At 37.3% G+C, this 22662-nt stretch overlaps 1 protein-coding gene across 1 annotated transcript; it reads left to right on the top strand.

Annotated features, from left to right (window-relative positions):
* The first annotated feature begins 5455 nt into the window (after window positions 1-5455).
* LOC109828049 (ATP-dependent RNA helicase-like protein DB10) lies at window positions 5456-15581 on the top strand. Its single transcript, XM_020395083.1, has 9 exons — window positions 5456-5552; window positions 7291-8351; window positions 9490-9636; window positions 10462-10530; window positions 11064-11333; window positions 11578-11925; window positions 12962-13236; window positions 14256-14622; window positions 14736-15581. Exons 2-9 carry the CDS (start codon window positions 7347-7349, stop codon window positions 15027-15029), a joined length of 2775 nt encoding a protein of 924 aa, XP_020250672.1. The 5' UTR covers window positions 5456-5552; window positions 7291-7346; the 3' UTR covers window positions 15030-15581.
* Window positions 15582-22662: the final 7081 nt, after the last annotated feature.

Below are 22662 nucleotides of genomic sequence, written 5' to 3'. Positions count from 1 at the left end.
CTCCGCTCCACGCGAACGATGCCCCGCAACCTCCACGAAACGACCACCGCCTTGGCCACCCCACCCCGACTCCTCTCCCTCCACCAAGTCGCAACCCCAACTCCGCCCAACCTCCCCAGATCTCTCGACCTCGCCCCGCAGCCCAGCCACCGAGCGACGGCCCCCGCATTGCCTTGAACCCACCTCCTTCTTCCTCCTCCATTTCGCAGCCCCAGCCTAGCCACGAAGCCGACGCCCCCCGCACCGCCTGACCACCTCCGCGACTGCCGAGCAAGCCCCAGCTCCAGCCTTCAACTCCCCATGCCGAGCGCACCGACAATTCCAGCAGTCCCTCCTCCGCTCTCCCGCGCTCGAATCTCAGTCGCCGTCGAACCCCGCTGCGACGAGCTAAGCCGCCTCCAGAGCCACCCCATCCTCAACCGCTGTCCTCGCCGTCGATCGCCGGCCGACGACCTCTCCGGCTGACGGCAACACCCAACAACTCTAACCGACGCCTCTTCAGCCGCCGGACTCGCGTGTCAACATCGATACGTTCAACGAACCGAGGTAAGATCCCTATTCTTGCTCAGTATAATTTTAGAATGATCACAGATTAATTATACATAAGAACTCGTTACCCGAATAATTACTCGTTACAAATATAGAACTGTCATGAACATATTGAACTGAGAACTATAACGTATAGAACTGTTGTGGACGTAACGGACTGTGGACAATAACGTATGATCATTCATGTTGTAATACATATACTGTGATGACCTACACGGATTTATTTGACGAATGATATTAAAAATAATATTGTGATAATAGATACTGTAAAGATAAAATAAATAAAATTATTTTAGATTAATTTATGATTTTTAAAGAATTTAATGACAAAATAATCAATTTAAGATAATTACTATTTTGGTGAAAAATCATTTTAGAGTAATTATAATAAATTAATAGAATTTATTTGACAAAAGAATTATTTTAGAATAATTATAAACAATTTAAAAGAATTTATTTTAGAATAAGTATCAATTTAGAATAATTTTAATAATTTAAGAAAGTTTTATAAAAGGAATTAATTTAGAACATTTATAAATAATTTTAAAGGATTTATTTTAGAAAAAAGGATTATTATGAATTTTTCATGATTTATGTTTCTTAATTTTAATTATGTGATATGCTATGATCTTGTTGTATATGATTAGTTGCATTTATTACTCTTTATTATGTTTGAGAACCGTTAGAAATTCATGACTAGTGTGGCCTGATGTGTCATGTTTAAGACTTAGAAACCTGTGTGTTTGATAAATTAGAGAAAATGAGAAGAGTTGGGATGTGGAAGTTAATGTTCATGTGATCGGATAAGGCTGTTGATGTATCTTCCAGACTAGAACCAGTGAACCGTTTCGCACTGGAGTTACTTTGTTGGGCCAAGTGAACCGTTTCGCACTTGGTCAGTGAAATCGTTTCGTCACCCGAGTTTTGCTTGTGTTCGGACCAGGCCAAAATCGGATTGCGTGTAGTCCTCTCATCGAACCGTTTCGCGGGTTTGGATGCACGTAGGGGATTTGTGAACAGTCAGTTATCCGGTGATATGAGCGTTGACTCTGTGTGAGATGTGGACCAGTAACTTGTTATAGAATGGCTAGTTACATGACCTCGTTATTTAGATGATTATGGATTCTTGTGAGATGTAGGCCAGTTGTGTTCTTTTCATACATAGATCGGGGTTAATATTTAATTATCTACAATTTGAGACAGATGATATATACATGATGGTTTCCTTGTTTGGATTATTTCGCTCGACGTACTACGTCTCGAGTTATAGATTTTTAAGTATTAATTTCATCTAGTGTATGACCTTGTGACTTGAATGATTATTCTGATCGCTAACCGTATGACTTCGTTACCCGATTGATTTACGGATTCTTATGATTATCATGTTTTGGTAGTGGATTGCATGTTGATTTTGTTGGATTACCAGTTGCACGTTCTTTTGTCGTTTCGGTTATCGTATCGTTTTCGCTTGGGTTTTCGTTCGTTCTTTTCTTTTGTGGGGTCTTGCCGTGTGCCATGCACCCTGACGTACACCTGTTTTCTTTGGTATACGTCAGACTTAGAGGAAGAACAGGTCCAGCTGGGAGATCGCCAGAGCCGAGTATTCTCAGCAGGAGTGCCTTATAGATGGAGCAGAAGAAGAAGCCGAAGCTTAGTTATTCCTTCAGTTTATTTCGTAGCATTTCCTTTTTCGCCTGATCATTGTATTTTATATTCTCCAGTACTTCATTCAGATAGTTTGTATAAGGGCATGTTGACCCGAATATTATGTCTCGGATGTTATTCCATTTGTGATATGATATTTATTTATTCTGAGTTGTCTATTATATTCTTTCTGATTGTGATCGGGGACCTGTGACTTCGCATTGTATTTATTTCCAAACGCTTAGCGTATTGGATTGAGAAGGAAAAAAAATGATAGTATATATTTCTTCTCAATCTAATACGTCGCGGGCTTGTTCACGTTCCGATTCCCGGGTAATTTGGGAAGCGGGGCGTGACAATGTCCCAATTGACTAACACTCCTTAAATAAAGTATTATCTTTTATAACTAAATTGTGATAAATGTGTATGCTCCTTTTTAGTTGTGCTCACTTGATTTTCAATATAACAATTAGAATTGATTGGCGAATTGATGTGGACATTAATTGTTGTAAGATAAAGCTAAAAAATAATTTAAGCATTTGGTTTAATAACACCACATACCTAACCTACAAAATAAATAAATAAACAAAGCACAAATATTAACTTACACTTGATAGTTGATACCAAACCTAAACCGGTGATATTGAAAATGTGTTCCTAGAATTAACATTTTATTATGCTATATACTTAATCTCTTAAAAAATTTAGAAAAGCATGGAAAAGCATGACATCTTACACTGTATATTAAGCTATTGATAAAGTTTTTAAAATAATCTCATAGAATATTTTGGGTGTAAAAGTGATTTTAGAAGTGAGTAGGGCCTAAAAATAAATAGGGATAAAAGTCTGGATGTACTAGCCAAAAAATCTCTTAGTAAGTGGTCGATTCTAAAAATTAATTGTTAGAATTTCTCTTTGATAGAAGATTTTTGGAGAGGAAGGTAAGGTGGTGTGAGGTAATGTGAAGAGAGAGAAAGTGTCTAATAAACTATAATTGTAGAGAAAGAAAAATTCCCTATTTTAGAGGGACATAAGAGTGAGGTGTTAGGAAGACACATAGTAAGGTGAGAGAAATTAAAAATTGAACTAAATGTATATACCTCCCTTTATCTCCCCTTCAACCAAACAAGAAGCACAAAAAGTACATCCTTCATTGCACCTCACCTCACCTCACATTCCCTCCTCATAACTCCTACCAAACCAAGCCTTAGCGAGCAAGAACAGTTATTTCTGAACTAACTGTTTCTGGTTAATCCCATCGGGTATAAAATAAATAGAGGTGAACTTTGGGCTTATGGTAAAAAAATTAAAAATATTAGAGAAAAAAAAAATGATGGTATGCGATTCGAACCTCTAAAAACCTCTCCTATACAAGAGCCATACCGCGCGACTACGTTTTGCTCAACTTTCAAACATTGTTCACGTAGGAAAGTAATGGGAAACTTTGGGTTTTTAGGGAAACTAGTTTTTATGCACGTGCAATGCACGTGGTTAAATATTAAAAAAATATTATTTTATATTTATTTCATTACTTTAAATAAGTAAGATTTATCTTGAGTTCAAATATGTATTATTGAATTATAAGATTTATTAGTATTTTATTTAAATATTAAAAAAATTAAATGTAAAGGAATTTAAGCTAAATTTGGATGAATATACATATCTGGCATATTGTAATTGTTAGCATGAATTTTAGTTATAGTAATGTAGAAAATATTTTAAAAATTCAAGTTATTTTAAATATTTTTTGACTTAGAAAATCCTATGTGACTTCAAATCCATGACTTAAGTAGCAAGAAAATTCAAAATACATCGTACCGAAAACAAGAAAGGATCCGGTGGAGTTGAGCATACATCAGGTCATGATTGTGGCTTTAGAATTAGAATAAAGGTTTCACCAATTTCCATGCTATCACCAAATAGAATTACCATTAGCCACCTTCCATAAATATTTTGAACTTAAAAATTATGTAAAAGTGATTATGTAAAATTTCAATTAAGAAACAATACCTAATTGTACATGAAGATTTACCTTGATAGATGGGAGAACACAATCAAATCTTTAATCCTCTAAATTCTGCATGAAAATTGAACAAATTTTAAAATAATATCAATTGCCATAAAAAGTAATTGCAGTGTTAAACAAATATCACCATTAAATAAAATACACAATATTTTTAAAGATTAATCATGAAATCATGAAAATAAAAATAAAAATATATAAAAAAGAAACATACATGTTGAAGGAGTTGAAGATAGTATGAAAATTGTGTAATTTATTGGTTTATATATAGGCATGAGATATTGTATGTGATAGGATAATAGTCATAATTAGAGTTGTGTTAATGTTTATGGATATAATTTGGTCGGTGAAATAAGATGGCTCTCCGAAGTTTCCGCGTTAGCGAAATTTATTCGGCGAGGTGGTTATTTTATCCCTCTGTTTCGTGAGAAGCCAAATTTGATATATGGTAGCAATTTAATAGGTTGCTAATATTGCTAACTTGGGTTAGTGTATTACTTAATAGCATTAATTAATCTAGGAACAAGGAGGCGTGTTAATGGATATAATTTGGTCGGTCTAATAGGTAACTTTTCAAAGTTTTCCGTGCTTGTTAACTTTGGATTTTGTCCCTATAGTTTCACAAAAGATTACTTGCATGTGAGGGAGCTTTACCTCATCTTATGACACGATAGTAGATTAAAAGTTTACATGGAGGGTTTCGGAAACTTTGAAGATTCTTGTAGAGGATATAGAATAATAGCCTTATTATCTTCGAACAGATATGATATTATGGATATGATATATAAAGTAATTAATCGGGGATTGATAGGATTTGTCAATCGGATATGATAATTATTAAAGTTAGTTCCAAAATAACAGCATCATTTCTCATCATTAAATTAAATTTAAAAATTAGAATTTGATTATAGATAGGATAGTTCAAACTTTATAGGGGTATATTTGTCTAAAAAAGATTTTTCTTAACTCGTACTTTTAAAGGGAGTATGATAATTTAACTTAATTTTTACTGGGGTTGAATTGTACGTAGTGTTGAATGAACAGTGCCAAGTACACTACTAGTCCCAATAGTTAGTAAATATAAATGTAATATATAAAGTATTATATTATCAGGGGCCTAAGAGCACAATAGCCAAAATATCTTTACAATTGGACACGTGCAAGTCACGTGCTCCACCTGTACGGCGTTCTCTCAAGTTATAAAAGTAGACGCGTGGGTTGCTAGGGCTCGCATTTTCCTCTCATCCTCTTTTACCAGGAGAAGAGGGGAAAGAGGGTCGGCGCGTTTCGGTTCTTCCCAAATCTAACCCTAATCCTTCCCCTCCTTCAATCGAAGGTAAATCATCTCCCCTCTCTCTCGCTTCCCTTTCCTTAATTTGGACGGGGATTTCTAGGGTTTCAGTCGAAAGGTTTGATGTTCGTCGGAAATTTCTATGGATTGATTGCAGATTCGGCGTGCGTTTTCTTTGTTTAAGTACCGACCTAATCAATTCGACAGATCTAACTCGGTATCGACCACGTAGATAATTTGTCGGTGATTTTTTGTAAGGATCCCTTAGATAGAGTTTGTTTAGGTTTTGGATTGTGGAATCATGTAATTTATGCAAATCCTTGTTGTACGCATTCGTCTAGGTCTTAAGTTTTCTCTTGTCAAGCTTCTTCTTTTGTTAGCGATCGCGAACGAATTTTATGGGTCAGCTTGATTTGGGAACATTGGACGATGTACAGTGAATTTAACTGTGACATCTTTATCCTCCTGTGGTGCTTTTGTTTTGCTTTATTAACGATTTGATCTGATCACCGTAGTTTCATTGTTTCTCTTTTTTATACTTTGGACCTATATTATGTTAACTAATGTTTAGAGTCTCTTTAGGGTTTGAGGAAATGTATTGTACTTTCTGTTGGATCATAAATTTCCTCCTTTTTAGGTAACTGTCAATGTATGGAAGCACTTAAATTTGTTTGGAGTGTTTACTTTTGTTACAAAGTTAGATTTTTTGCAAAAGCAACATATTTATGCGATGTTATTGCTGGAGCTATCAACCTCATAAGTAAAGAAGCCGGTAGTCAAATGGCCTATTATTGGTCAGATTATTACTTTCCGCATCTGGGAGCTAATCAACACAATTTTAGACAGCCTTTTCGCATCGACAGTGGACTTGTTTAGAGCTTCATAGTTTTGTCAAGCTGTGATTTCTGTCTCAAGAGGTGTATTGTGCCTTTATTGCCTGAGCACAAGATATTTTTTCACTCTGATTTGAGATTTGTTGTTTCTTTTGGGGGATTAATATATTAACATTTACAATGGATCAAATTGTAACAATCTTCATTTACTTTTTTTTTGGTTTCTGGTGTTTGTTTGACATATCTTTTATGTACTTTAGGCAGTTGGATTTTTTTACTCTGCAGTACATACTAAATTGGATTTAGGCTTTAAAAGTTTCAATTAACTTACGGTTCTCTAGATCTTAGATTCGTATCTGTCAATGCTTCTCTGTGGTCCTCAATGTTTAAGTTGGTGAGACAATCTATTCCTGCAATTCAATTTTACGTATTTAATGTTTCAGATGGATATCTTTTTGGAGGTGCAAGCAATATGAGTTTATGCCTGTTAGTTTATCATGCCAATGTATTTTAATCTATGAATCAAAATAAATCAATGCATGCCTAGAACAATGTCATCTTATAGAATGAAATTTGTGCCAAACTAGCCCCTTGTTCATGAGTAATGTATCATATATTTATTTATTTTTGATAAATTTGGTTTTCTGGGTTATTGTTACAGTAGTTATCAATTGTTCTGGTCTCATATCATATTGTCCTAATACAGAACACACTTGCATTGTTTTTTCTCTTCCTTTTGAAATAAATCATAATAACTTTATATTTTACTGAAAATCACATCGTAGTTTGCATTTTAGCTGTGTTTTTACCATTTATAAATGTCCCATGAGTAATATATTAAACATGATCCCAATAACATTGGTTTGGATGTAATTGGTTGCTAAATGTACCTGTTAAATTGTTTCCTTTATCTGGACTTCCCCTGATATTTACTGGATTATGGCATTTAGGTAGGTGGATAACATACAACAAAGTTTAGCAGCCGAAACAGTCATCCCGTATCAGTATGGCTACAGCAGAAGTTGCCCCTTCCTATGCGCCTGAAGATCCAAGCCTTCCGAAGCCTTGGACAGGATTGATTGATAACAGCACTGGTGCTTTGTACTACTGGAATCCAGAGACAAATGTCACCCAGTATGAGAAACCAGTGGCTTTGCCGCCAACCTCAGCATCGGGTCCACTGTCAGCCTCTACACCTAAACTAGCACCAATCCCTACAGCTCGTTCTCAGGCACCAAATGACACTGCAAGTCAGAATGAGTTGGGCTGGCAGATGCCCCAACAGCAACACATGCATCAGCAGCCTAGTCAGCAGCAGCACATGCATCAGCTGCCTAGTCAGCAGCAGCACATGCATCAGCAGCCTAGTCAACATACACATCATATGCTGAATCAGCCACCTAGTCAGCCGATGCATCATATGCCGGATCAGCCGACCCAGCACTATCCACATTTGCAGGGGAATCATATGGGACACACACAATTTCCTAAAATAAATGAGCATTCAGTGCCTCACTATCAGCCCCAAGGGTTGCCAACTGGCAATCACCAAGTGCAGCAAAATGGATTTCCAATTGAGAGGGATGTAAGGAGACAAGTGCCAGAGCCGGTGGGGTTTACTGCACCGCCTATCCAACAGAGTAATGGGGCATCAGGTGATCGTCAATTTCCAGGCCCAGCTCCTCATATTCCTGGGGCTGCAGATTATTCAATTGGCCCAGGACAGTATATTGGCAGACCATCATCTACTGGCACGGGTGGTGCTTATAGCGAGTTGCAGCAGGTGAGGACAGATGCGACCTATGGACAACAGCCACTTGGTGGCCCCACAGTTTCTAAGCAAAATGGAAATGCAATGAATCAACCGCTCATGGGGCCAAAATTGGGATACAATGACGAGCACAGTGGAAGAGGGAATAATGACTTTTACCCATCTAGTGGTAATGAAGGGCCTGTGATGCTCCCACATCAACAACAGCATGGAGGCTTCCCTCATGCAGGAAACCAACAGGTGACTACAAATTTGCATTTTTTAATCTGCAGTACTTCCTATTATCAAGTTAAATCTGAATGTACATGTGCTACAGATCACTGCTTATGTTCATCTGTTTAATAGAATGCATATTTTCTATGTATACTCTGCAGCATCATTTTGTCAAATTAATTAGGATCTGCATGTGTTTGTCTCTGGAATATACTTGTTATCATGCTGGGAAATAGTAAATGTGATAATATGTCATTAGGTGAAATCACCATTTAACAACATGCAAGCTTTTAGCTTTTTTTAACGTGTTGTTAACTTGAAACTTAGGGCTTGTTTGGATTGAGGGGAATGAGGGTGAAGGGAAGTTAGGGGAACCATTCACCTCCATTCACCTTGTTTGGGAACACTTGGGAGATGAAGTTAATTCACCTCCATTCACCTTGGTTCACCCCCTAATAGTATAAAAATTGTTACCCCCCAAATTGGGGTGTAACCAAGGGGAAGGGAATTCCCTTCCCTTCCCTTCCCTTCCCTTCACTCAGTTTCCCTTAACTTCCCTTCACCCCCTACGAATCCAAACAAGCCCTTAAAATATTGGAATGTTTGGAAGTGTTAAATGGATGTATTATTGTAAGTGCTCAACCAAATTTGAACTGTCCAATCCAGTCCGAAATAACAAGAGCACATCTTTTGTTTTCTATTCGGTTATTGTAGGCGCTCAAAATTGTATCTTCTTTTCACCATGAGATTCTAGGGGTGCCATATGGTTGGGGTTTCCTGATTTTCTTAACGATGAACAATCTTTAAAATACTTCCATTATGTTATGTTCAATTTTCTTATATAGACAGTTGAAGATTTTAACTTGAAATTCAAAATCTTGGAATGTGTGGAATTGTTAAATGGATGTATTAATTAGTAGCTGCTCAACCGAATTTAAACTACCCAAGCCAGTCTGAAATAACAAGAACATATCTTTTGTTTTCTATTTGGTTATTTCTACTCAAATTTATGTCTCCTTTTTACTATGAGATCCTAGGGATGACATATGGCTGCGGTTTTTTGATTTTCTTAACAACGAACACTCGACCTTTAAGATACTTCCAATATGTTATGTTCAGTTTTCTTATATAGACAATTGACAAAATATACTGTTATTGGCATCAGGGTATCAGAATGGGTGCTGCTGGCCGCGATCATGCGGGGTTTGCTCTAGCTCACATGGGACCCTCCCAAAAAATGTTTGGCTCTGCAGATTTCACTAATGCTCCATCTGCTGATTCCTATTGCCAGCATCATGAGATTACTGTTACGGTAATTTATTCATATTGCCTCAACAGATTTTACAAATTCCCTAGTCGCTAATTGTTGGTTATGCTCTGAATTGTTTTCCACCAAGAAACTTGACATCTGTTCCACCAGTTAAATTTCATGACCTACAACCCTCTTTAGTGATCCTTATCTTTATCTGCCCTCTATAAAATGTTCTAAAGCTTGTAGGGTATTTAACATCAAAAGACATGAAGTTCTATTTTGGGCCACTATGTAATTTGATAGGTTATATGTTGCATGAAGGGGACGCCAACATGGATGACCCATGTACGGTCCAGCGAGCACAAGAGGTTAATTTACATGGTAGGAATAGGAGTTAGAATAAGATACCTTTGTAGTGACATTGTTCACATTCAGCTCGATCAGCTTACAGTTCTATTGATATTTTCTTTTTTGGACTTGGCTTTTTTTTGTTGACAAGATTGGGAAACATGTTTTTTGTCCCTTTTAAATTTGTGCTCATCTGTATATCTCAACTTCAAGGCACACATGGCTTTCTTTTTTATGCCAGTGATTATAACCCAGTGGAGTTTTATGTAGCTGCTAATTGTTCACAAGTAGTATTTTGGGTCTATATTATCTACTATGAGGACGGTCTTTTCTATGCCCATGATTACAACTAATGGAGTTTTATGGAGCTGCTAATTGTTCACAAGTAGTACTCCTCTTTAATGATACTTATATTTTATTGTGTTATGATGAATAAGGAATGAAGTTTGCTTTATTTTTATTTTTTAAGTCTAGTAATTTTTATGCTATGTTTGATATTTGTTCCTATACACTGTTAATTTTAAATGAATTTTCTAGGGTGATAATATTCCTGCTCCATTCATGACCTTTGAGGCTACTGCTTTTGCTCCAGAGCTTCTCAGAGAGGTAAGTTTTCGAACCCGAAGCTGTCTTTTAATTCATGTGGATGAATATTATATTCCATCTTCCATTTCTGCAAAAAGGAAAAATATAAATCCAGTTAAATGGCCCTTCTTATTTATTGGCAATGGTCTGAATTTATTTCTGTTACCATTATCCCAGATGCGATATTTGCTCGAGAGAAGAGCATATGTCGTATGCTGTGCTGCTAAACAACCCCAGTATACAGCAATTGGTTTGTCCTTGAAGGCTGCAATCATATAGTTGGAGTCCTTCCTGTAGACGATTTTGGAGAGGGTTAGTTACTCAAAAGTGGCTGGGCCTTCCTTCATGTCTCTGCCACTTGGTCTGAAATGCCCCTTCTGCATCGAGTTGCTTCAGTAAGCAACCGTGTCCTTATGGGGTTCTTTTCTTTTCAGTATAACATTCAAAGCAATGACATAATTGTTCATATTCGTTAAAAAAACTTTAATACTCTTTTCAGATATCATACTATATCTACGTCCTATGTGGCCTTATGTTTAACTTTTCATTTCTAGATACGTGCTGCTGGATTCTCGGCTCCCACTCCGATACAAGCGCAAACATGGCCCATCGCACTACAAAGCAGGGATATTGTGGCCATAGCCAAAACTGGCTCTGGGAAAACCTTGGGTTATCTTCTTCCAGCATTTGTTCATTTAAAGCAATGTCGAAATAATCCTCAAATTGGTCCAACTGTGTTGGTTCTATCTCCAACTCGGGAACTTGCCACCCAGATTCAAGATGAGGCAATCAAATTTGGTCGCTCATCAAGGATCTCTTGCACTGTAAGTTCTTGTTATTATGTTTCTTTTTAATTGCTCTTTTCAGTTCCTTTCCAGTGATTGTCAACCCTCTCCCCCCTTCATAAAAAAAACCATAAGCACAAGTTATCTTTAACTGAATATTATTTGCATGTATGGAACTGCAAATCAGTCAAATTGTCAGAATAAGTCTTGTATTACACATTGAATTTAGTCTTCTAGTACTTTCTTTTTGATACTGCCCATGTGCATATATTTTCTACACCAGTGTCTGTATGGAGGTGCTCCAAAGGGCCCTCAGCTCAGGGAGATCGAGAGGGGTGTCGATATTGTTGTGGCTACGCCTGGTCGGCTCAATGACATACTTGAGATGAAGAAGATCAATTTTAGTCAAGTCTCCTTTCTTGTTCTTGATGAAGCAGACCGAATGCTTGACATGGGGTTCGAACCTCAAATTCGTAGCATTGTTAGAGAGATTCCTCCACGCAGGCAGACTCTTATGTACACAGCAACTTGGCCGAAGGAGGTGAGAAAAATAGCTGGAGATCTACTAGTAAATCCTGTCCAGGTTAACATTGGGAATGAGGAACTTTCTGCAAACAAAGCAATCACACAGGTAAGCCTAAATCAGGCTGTTTTTTTTTTCTTTTTCCTTTTTTTCATATGCTAGGATTAGGCAAGTTATTTCTTTGTTATTTTCCTTGGAAAGGTTTGTTCACTAGATTAGGCATCAAGCATTTTGTACGAATGAAACGCAGTCCCTCTGGGTCTTGAATGTGTGACTTTCTTATGTAGATGTGTATTTCTGCTCTTATCTAATTGTTGAAGACTGTCTGCAATTATTTTTATGAAAAGACTATTTAAAAAAAACCACATATAAAGTTTAACCATGATGAATGATTAGATGTGTGCTGTATGTTACCATATTTCTTCATCATACATATATCGTTTTTATAGTTGCTAAACATGTTAGGTTTCTTAAAATATGAATTGTTGAATTTGATTTGAAGTTTAAGCTTTAGAAGGATATATGGTTATGTTAGGTTTCTTAAAATATGAATTGTTGAATTTGATTTGAAGTTTAAGCTTTAGAAGGATATATGGTTAGTAATATATTTCTTATGTTTGTCTACAAGCTTTAGAAGGATATATGGTTAGTAATATATTTCTTATGTTTGTCTACAGCTAGAATGGACCTTATTGGTAGTTCCTTCTTTTTCGCCCCTAAAAGAAATCCAATTTTGTCTATCCAGCAGCTTAGAGTCATGCATGCTTAGTAACATTTTCTTGCTCTTTGTGGGACACGAGGCAATAATAGTTGGGAAAGTTATCAGCCATTTTACATGCAGATTTGACCTTAGTCTCGATACATTGTCTGCTCACTAAAATCTGCATCTGTCAATTACTTACTGACGGCTTTAGCTTAGATATTGTGCTGCTGTTCTAACCTTATAGCCTTCAGAATTCTTTTCTGTGTTTTTGTGATTATTATGTGTTAACATCTCAGAATTTGCTCTGTATCAAAGTAATTCTGTTTTCTGTGTGCAAGGTGATAAATGTAATCTGGATGTCTTCCTCTTTATTTGCATGTCAATAAATCTGATCTGGATTTTCTTCCTCTTTTCTATTCTTATTACTGTTTTTATGGACAGCATGTGGAGATTGTTTTGCCGATGGAGAAACAGAGACGGTTGGAGCAGATTCTTAGAACTCAAGAGCGTGGATCAAAGATTATCATCTTCTGTTCGACAAAGAGGCTCTGTGACCAGCTTGCTCGCTCTATGCGTGGTTATGGCGCTGCTGCTATTCACGGAGACAAGTCTCAGGGTGAAAGGGATTATGTCCTGAACCAGTTTCGTTGTGGCAAAGCACCGATTTTAGTAGCTACTGATGTTGCTGCCCGAGGGCTTGACATTAAAGATATCAGGTCAGCATTTCTTCTCGACGATGCTGAATCAGAAATCTATTGTGATAAAAGAAGAAAATGCTTAAATGGATTTCTATAAATTGGTGGAAGTCAGGTCTCTGGCTCGTTACAGTGCCAATATATAGAAGCTCTAGGGCTATCTGAACTTTTTATGTTCATTTTATTCGTTTATGCCCATTTTATTCATCCAAGCTAGGGTATGAGATTAATTGAAATGATCGGAAAGGAGTGACAGCTCAAAAGAGAAGACACAGAGTGACGGTTCTTTTTTGAGTTAATTTCACAAAATCCCTCTGTGCGTTGGGTGGTTTTGCACATACCTCATGACTCTTTTTTATCTCACATAAACCCCATGATCTTTGGGGTGTTTCACAAGACCCCCCTTGAATTTTGCACTTCTCATTGGACCGCCCGTATCTGTAATTGACACAAATAACTGAAACTTTCTTGGTAGAAAACAAATCCAATCTAGTCATTTACCATTTACAGGTAACATACCCCCTCAAGTGAAGTTTTTTTTAATTCTTTCAAGGACATTTTATTAATTTGTAATTGCATGTAGGGTGGTCTGGTGAGAGCAGTGTTAAACGGTCAGGGGGTTTTGAATTTAACCCTTCCTTTTTTCCTTCCCACTTTCAGATGGGATGTTACTCGATAGGGAAGTAGTATAGCTGGAGCTCTTTTTTCCCCGTTCTCCGCAACAAAATAGTTTAGTTTTAGCTCATCACATGCTTACAATGATACTAATAGTACTTAAATGTTTACTCATTTTCTCAAAGCTGGTTGCTTTGGCATGTTTTCTCTGATGAATAACTTTTGTATTTCTTTAATTAAAAAAGACTTGGAAAAGGAGGAAAGGGGCAGTAATGTTTTTGGAGGAACATTTTCCGGTTTGTTTTTGCACTTGTCTTCTGTTGGAAGCAAACACCATTCAGAAATGTTTTTTTATTTCTATCATTGCAGTTATATATTTTAAAATTCCATCTTCTGACATTATATTTTCAATCTTCATGTTCTAGGGTTGTGATCAACTACGATTTCCCGACCGGCATCGAAGACTATGTGCACCGAATTGGACGTACTGGAAGAGCTGGAGCCACGGGAATAGCATACACATTCATCTCCGATCAAGATTGGAAGCATGCAGCTGAATTGATCAAAATCCTCGAAGGCGCAAACCAGCGTGTCCCTCCTCAGGTCCGTGTACATGCTTCGAGCCGTTCCTCCTATCCTTTGCCGGCGGCCGCTGGCGGGTTCAAGCCGCTGGCATTCGGGGGCCAGAATGACTTCGGTGGCTGCGGGGCATTGAGGCGAACTCTGGTTGGTGTCGAGAGCATCAAGGGATTGGTTGGTGGATTGGTGGACGCTGTAGAAGTGACTTTGGAAGTGTGCGGTCGTGGAAACAGGCGGCCGTGGGTTTGATAGCGGAGGCCGGGCGCGTGGCAAGATCGGGAGATGAGTGGTCTTTTCATTCGGCGAACTGCGGCGCGCCGGTTTGATGCGCCCGGAGACCTGTAGAGAGAAGAGGCCGGAGTTATAGTAGAAGTCCTGATAGAGTTCGTACATGGGGATATGATAGTAGTGATGATAGCAGGAGCAGGAGCAGGAGCAGGAGTTGGTCCCGAAGCAGGAGCAGGAGCAGGAGCAGGAGTCGGAGCCTTGATAGGCCTCAAAGGGCTCGAAGACCTTCTGGGTTTGATGTAGTACCTTTGTCAGCTCCGGCGATGCCCATGGTACCCCCGGGAAGCGCCCCTGCTGTATCTGCTGCTGACCCTAGCCAGCACGTCGAATGATCTTTAATAGGATCTTTAATATCTCCTATATTGCTGGTGCTCGCGAGCTGGAATAGTAAGGAGAAGGGGATCGATGATATTGTTGAAGGATTTATACTTTAAGCTGCAGACTGATTACCAACCATGATGACGAAAATTGCTTGCAAAAGAAACTCCACTGTGTTTGTCTTTCTCTGTTTCTTTCTATTGTGTGGAAGCAGCTTTAGTTTGATGAGTAATTGTTGGGGTCACATTAGGTTTTATTGATTGGTACTGAAGTGGTTTTGTTACTGGTGCGTTATATGGACTTTGAACTGTTAGGTAGTACGTTTCATAATTTGACAAATTACTGGTATATGTAATCTGAGGAGGTCTTGCCTCAAATGTACCACGATGAAGGATGAAGCTATTCGACAAATTCTTTTATTTCTATATGGTCGGGTGAAGAGCTCGTTTTGGCAGGTGTCAGCGATGAATGATGATGCGTGTCAAGTAGAGATTACTAGTGGAGGATATTTGTAACTAAAGCAGACTTCGATGTATAATATTTATGAAAATTGAAGTTTGGAACCCATCTTTATGAATCAGGAAGATATAAATGAGTTGGTGAAATGTAAACATGTTTCTCTGCAAGGGACGAGAAGAAAATGTTCTCCGGTTTTCATATTTTTCTTGGAAGCTTTTGATATGAAGGAGCAAAATTGAGTCGCTTGTCGAGTCGCGTGTTGCTGTGGCAGTTGTGTTGCGACGTCTTCGGGTTTACGTAAGGTTGCAGTCCAAGGTAAAATTAAGGATGTCAAACCTGTCATGTACTTATATTGTGCAATAACATGTTTTACCATCACAGAAATATTCTTCTAGTGGAATCAAATAAGATAGTACATGTACAAACAGATATAAAAGAGATGAAGACAAGAAATAGAACACAAAAATATATGATAAATCTCCAAATAATCAGGTCTTAACAGATATAAAAGAAAATATGTCCAACAATCTGAAATAAATGATCCAAAATCTTAACTACAAGAGTTAACTGAAATGTACATAACCTCTCTCTCAGCTCTCAAAATGTAATGCAAGTCTAAATATCAACTAGAAATATAAACTAAACATCTGTAGAGTAGAACTACTAAACATACATGACAACGACTATGCTGAAAATCCGTCAACCTGTGGCTCTCCGAAACTCTGCTCCGCTGCCTGAAAAGAAGTGAAAACCACAACGTCAGACCGCTAGCAAGATCATCTCCATCCACCCCCAGGGGAAGTGCTACTAGGTATGATGGAGGCTCTACCTATAAGTGTATAGTTTACCTAGTTCATTTATCCTGTACTCAACCGGGGTTAATACTTAGAAACTCACAACATGAGACTGGTACGTCGAACGAAATAATCCAAACAAGAAACCCTCATATATATACCATATGTCTCAAATTATGAATCACTAAATATTAACTCCAAAACTAAGAAATAAATAAATACAAGGAAGATAATACAGAAAAATACCACATCAAACATCTCTGAAAATATCGTATCAACTCCACATACTATCCTTAGTAGGTAAAACAGATAACGATACACTATCTCGTGTATCTAAGTTGTGAAATACCTTCACAATGAATCATATCGATGATGCCAATATTCACATACACTCAGGTTATTTATCATATCGTCCTTCTCTGGAATTCTTCAACTCATCGCACCCTCGTGCGGACCGGTAAATAAATATGTCAATTCATCGCACTGCCGTGCGGACCAATAACTAGATATATATATTCACCGCACTCCCGTGCGGACCGATAACTAAGTATGTCAATTCATCGCACTCCCGTGCGGACCTATAACTAAGTATAACAACTCATCGCATAACCATGCGGACCGATAGTTAGATATGTCAACCTCTGCGCATCTCATGCAGACTGATAGATATGTATATCAACCTCTGCGTATCTCCGTGCGGACCGATAAGGAGTGTAGTTCATCTGCGGTCGCATTGCAGGGCCCGACTAAAGCACTCAGAGTATAGTTCATCCGCGGTCTCATTGCGGGACGCGACTAAACCCCACCAAACCGTTCATAAATAGAATGTATATACTATAATCGTCGTTACTCCTAACGATTGTAACCTATTTGGACAACCCAAATGATGTGATCATGCGCACTTGAACCCCGTACGCGTACTCCTTGAACCACGCGTGAATATTGGCTCAAGACTTGCACAAAACACGCACCAAACGAACCCGTACGCAAAAAGGTTCAAACACACAAAATTCAACCTGATCAGTCGACCGATAAACCCATTGGTCGACTGATAGGATCATTCGCTAATAGTAAGGCACACACAGCCCGTCAGTTGACTGATGATTGCTATCAGTCGACTGATGACCTCCCCGTTAGTCGATTGATGGTAACATCAGTCGACTGAACCGACATGATTTTCCAGGTTAGGGTTTTTGCTCGATTTTCTTTAAAAACTTCATTTTTTATGCATAAACTTAATTTAAAAGCTCCTGAAACTTAACCAGAGCTTTAGATAAACAAGTTATATCGCATACATGCATGAATCTAGGGTTTAACACTTAATTAATCCAAATTTCATGTTTATCTCGACAATTGGTGCATAAAACCAAATTAAAACCATAGATTAAAAAGTTAAAACATCCCTAGTGATCATGATCACGTGCTAATCAAATTACAGAAAAAAGATCTATTGTTAATAGCTTGATTTAAGGTTTAAACATCATAAACTTGATTCTAACACGTTAGATTAACCCTAAACACAATATTAATTACAAATATCACTTAAAAACTTTATTTTTAGGGTAAGGTTTGGACAGGTGATCTTGCATTTGCAAGTGTACAAGCCTCTGAAATGAACAGTAAGAGATTACCCCGTCGCCTTAATGGATATATATATATATATATGCAAACCCGAAATAAACCCGTTTGACCCGAACCAGAAAACCTAGTTTGACTGAGAAATTAACCTGTATTTTAGCTGTAACTTTCTCATCCGACTTTGGAATGAGGTGATATAAGATTTGTTGGAAATATGTTGAAGAGACCTACAACTTTGATCTTTTAAGTTTTCTAGATTCAAACTGTATCGGTATGTAAAACATATAAACTCTTAACTGGTCATTTTTTCAGATTTCTCTTCGTGCATGTTTTGTGCATTTGCACTCATATATTCACAAATATACATTGAATTGATCTCAAATCAATTCCTATCATACTAAAACATCAAAATATGTTATTTTTTACCATATAACATATTTATTTTTATTTTTCACATAATATTCAAAATTTTAGGGTTTTACATGTGTGAAGAACATTTGTGTGAAGAAGCCATTGACTCGCGCGTTGCCGTGGCATTTGTGTGAACAAGCCGTTAAACATTTTGCTTAGAAAATTATTTTTTAGTCTATGTATAGAAATATTTTTGGGAGTTTTATTATAAAAAATTTAGTGTGAATGAAGAAAAAATGATTTAAGCATTTGGTTCACAAAATTCTTTTTTAGCTTATGAATACAAATATTTTTTGTTTTTTTATTATTGATAAATTACTGTAGGAAAAGTCAAAAAATAAGAGGTTAAGCATATGGACAATATTAATACTTCTGATAGGTTTATTATATATAAATTAGTGTGGAAAAAGGCTTGATTTGATGTAGAAAAATATATTAGTTAAAGCATTTGTAAAATGCTAATGTCTTTGTACTTGTTATGTACATAAATTAGTATGGAAAAAGGTAAATAATAATCACTAGTAGAAAAACGATCAACCTAGACGGAAATTTCCGTCTAGGTTGATTGAAATTCCGTCTAGATTGATCAATCTAGACGGAAGTTAACCTAGATGGAATAAAAATTCCATCTAGGTTGACAAACCAGACGGAATAAAAATTCCGTCTAGGTTGACAAACCTAGACGGAATAAAAATTCCGTCTAGGTTGACAGACCAGACGGAATTCCGTCTGGTCTGTTAACCTAGACGGAATTTCCGTCTAGGTTGGTTTTTTACAACCTAGACGGAAATTCCGTCTAGGTTGACTCAATCTAGACGAAATTTCGTCTAGATTGCCTTTTTGCAGGGAAAAATTAATTAAAATTTGTATTTCCCTGTACAATTACATTAATATTTGAATACATCCAGAAAATACTGTACACGCCACATTCAACCATCCAATCATAATCAAAATTCATAACAATTCCATTCAAAAACATCTATATAACCAAATCCAACACATTGTACAAATCCAACCATCCACTTCAAAATATACATCAATTAGTTCCGTCTAAAACACATCCAACAACATATACACTAACAATGCCAGTGACTAAGATATGATACACGACATGAATAAATGTAGTGTTATAACAAATAAAACTGTTTATTGCATTAAAAATAAAAAAACCTCATCCATCGTCGTCGGCGGGGGTATCTCTATCCCGATTACGAGAACGGGTGCTGCTCCCTCCAATATCTCCACTCTGAATGTTTAATTGAATAATCATTATGTGGTGTTTGATAACATATTAGATAAAAATGAATTTATAAATATAAGAAAAAATAAGGTACCTGAGCACTACTCTGTCTAGCGCAGGAATTATCGCCAATCGAGCTAATGATCCGTATGACACCACCATACGCGCTATAAGAAATAGCACCACCTAAATATTGTATAACATACCCCATGAGATCGTCCATCGAGTTCGCCGTCAGCGCAACTCTAGTCATCTCATTAGTCACCTGAATATGCAGCTCCGGGTCAATTTTGTCAATCAAGAAGGCAGAGATACGTGCGACAAATGGCATAGCCTGGAAACTGCTTGTGGCTGCTCTCGTCGATGTAGATGGTGTGGAGGATGCTGTGGACGATCTGATGCTTATACCAGGTGAAGCTCCGACACCATGCAGAGGATATCTTCCTCTCCTATTATTAGGGAGAAATAAATATTAAACTTTGCTCTCAAATTCAATAATGGTAAACAAATATAAATAGTATGTAGTATTCAAATTGATTCGATTTTTCACCATCCTTACCTATTATGACCCATCAGGTTCTGTGTGAGATTGATGTTCTCCTCTGCAGAAAGCATGTGAGGGTCTGGCTCGGTTTGTTCCTCCTCCTGCGAAATGTACACAGATGCAGCCTCCTTGGATGCAGTCTCAAATCCCTCCTAAATCACATATTTATAGTTAATTCAAGATAATGACCATATTATTTGTGTTCTCGTTTCCTCGTAATGTTAACAAAATAGAATTAATAATACTACTAAAGATATGTATAAGTCTCACCACTAACTTGAGATTTGCCATGATCTTATCCCGATTCCTCTCATCACCCCTATATTGTTCACGAAAAGTACCATATGCCGCTCTGGCCCTCAGGTGTATCGGCATTAATGATTTCTCCTGTCATATTATAAATTATGAGATTTCATAATCATACTAAACATTAAGATCTTTTAAATCTTTAAATGACATATACCGTATCTTGACAATAAACATCCTCCAGATTGGCGTAGGAGTGTGAGCCCAAGTGATGGTCATGCAGCTTCTTTCTTCTATTTTCTGACCCCTTCGTGGATTTATTCTTTAAAAAAAATTCCGTAAATATAAAATGAAATAATATCTTAAAATTATAAACTAAATTTCATGAAACTAACCTTGGCGGCATCGCTGTCCCAATACATGAGGAGAGCCGTGAAATGAACCTCGTCAACTCGGTCATCGAGGTTTAAAAACCTCTGCCAGTCCTCCTCATACCTGTCCTAGGTTTCATGTTTGATCTCATGCCTCCATTGTTTGAGGACTACTTCAACCTTGACATTAAACACATAATTCCAAGCCCCCTCAAAGTCCTCAAGGCAGAAGCAGTCCTGTAGATTTACATACACATTTAGTAAGGATAATTTAATATCAATTACTAATTATTAATAAATGAAAATCTAAAACAATATGCACTTACCATAAGCGCAGTCCATATCGCCTCGTATGCGGTCCATGGTAATTCTCGAAAATGAAAATAAGGGTTGATAATGGTCGCTCTACGCACGAGAACCCCAATATATGCATTCAATCGGGTCGACCAAGGACCAACGGGCAAATTAGAACTATTCCACCTAATAATGCCCCTCATTCCTCTTGGCGGTTGTTTAGAATCAGGCTTACCTCCGCCACGTCGTCCCTCTATGCGATCCTTCTTAGCACCTACAATAATGACAACATGATAATATATCATATAATATACAAATGTGAAAATTAAAAGTATTTATATAATTTACCATTCGCTATCTCTCTTTCTTTTGCTGCGAGTGCATCAGCTTTCCTAGTCTCCAACATAGGAAGCATTTCCTGATACCTTCTCGCAGCACGTTGGTGGTACTTCCTTGAGTCAGCCTTGGACTTATGAGAGTCCGGAGGTAAAGGTAAACTAAGAAAGTCCTGGGTCTTTGGCCGCAAGTCAGTATGGAATGTATATGATGGATATGTCGGGGTCCAAGTAGCACCTACATAAGAAAGAAGAATCGTGTAAGTACATTGTTTTGGTTTACCAAACCTGTAAATTACCTCAACGATATCTTCTAATTGGCCATAATATAATATGTCAGCTAGAATTGGATTCTGATCTCTTATACTTGAAAAATATTCTTGAGCAAACAAGCCCATGACCCCACTGTTCTGAGTTACCCTCCTATCATCGGTCTCTAATGTTCGAAATTTATATCCATTCACCAAATGCTCATTATAACGTCTCACTTCGTGATAAGGACGTTGTGCATGGATAATAATTTCATCTGGTAATGTAGTATCATCAAGAAGTGATTTTTCAACCTAAGACAAACAATTTGAGAATATTTAGGTGATGTTATATTATGAATGTTCAATAATTAATTGTAAAACACTTACATCAAATCTTAACCAATCAGAAAATTCTTTCTTATGTCTTTTCTGAATATTGCGCGCTGCATTCCTACCGGTTGTTTCATTCTTAAGCTTCTCCAGATGTCGCCTATATAAAAAATATATAAGTTTGTATTGATAAACTATATGTAAAATGAATATTTCTCATCTATATTATAGATTTTATTTGTTACCTTCGATAGTCTTCAAACATATCAAGGTTTTCCAACACATATGCATGAATTTGATCTAAGAGAGATCTCGGGTATTTTTCACGCTTCCTCTCCTTTTGAGGTGCTTGAGATGTGGTTTTCTTCTTACGCATGTAACGTGATGCAAACACAAAGCATTCGTTAGCCACGTATCCTTCAACTATCGAGCCCTCGGGACGAGCTCGATTGTGAACATTGTTTTTCATGCAGCCCAAGTATCTTATAATCATAAAAGTTAATTATTAGCACGGTAATTTAAAAAACACGTATACAATTAATAAATATAAGAAAAATCGTAAATTACCTTTCAATCGGATACATCCAACGATAAGTAACAGGACCGGCGATCTAGCCTCTCTTGCAAGATGCTGGGTAAGATGGACCATAATTGTAAAAAATAAAGGAGGGAATATTACTTCCATATTGCATAGAGTAACTCGGACATCGGCTTCAAGTTTCTTAAAGTCATCTACATCTATGACTTTAGAGCATAATTTCCTGAAAAATCCACAATACTCAATAATAATCTTC

This window comes from Asparagus officinalis, unplaced genomic scaffold, assembly GCF_001876935.1.
Source record: "Asparagus officinalis unplaced genomic scaffold, Aspof.V1 AsparagusV1_Un671, whole genome shotgun sequence".
NCBI classification, from domain to species: domain Eukaryota; kingdom Viridiplantae; phylum Streptophyta; class Magnoliopsida; order Asparagales; family Asparagaceae; genus Asparagus; species Asparagus officinalis.
This window is presented reverse-complemented; position numbering and strand designations above follow the sequence as displayed.

Bases quoted from the DNA above. Each gene is read 5' to 3' on its own strand.
- LOC109828049 (XM_020395083.1), top strand. From the start codon at position 7,347: ATGGCTACAGCAGAAGTTGCCCCTTCCTATGCGCCTGAAGATCCAAGC. The intron at 11,926-12,961 runs GTAAGCCTAAAT...TTTTATGGACAG, and splicing joins CAAACAAAGCAATCACACAG to CATGTGGAGATTGTTTTGCC. The intron at 13,237-14,255 runs GTCAGCATTTCT...TTCATGTTCTAG, and splicing joins CTTGACATTAAAGATATCAG to GGTTGTGATCAACTACGATT.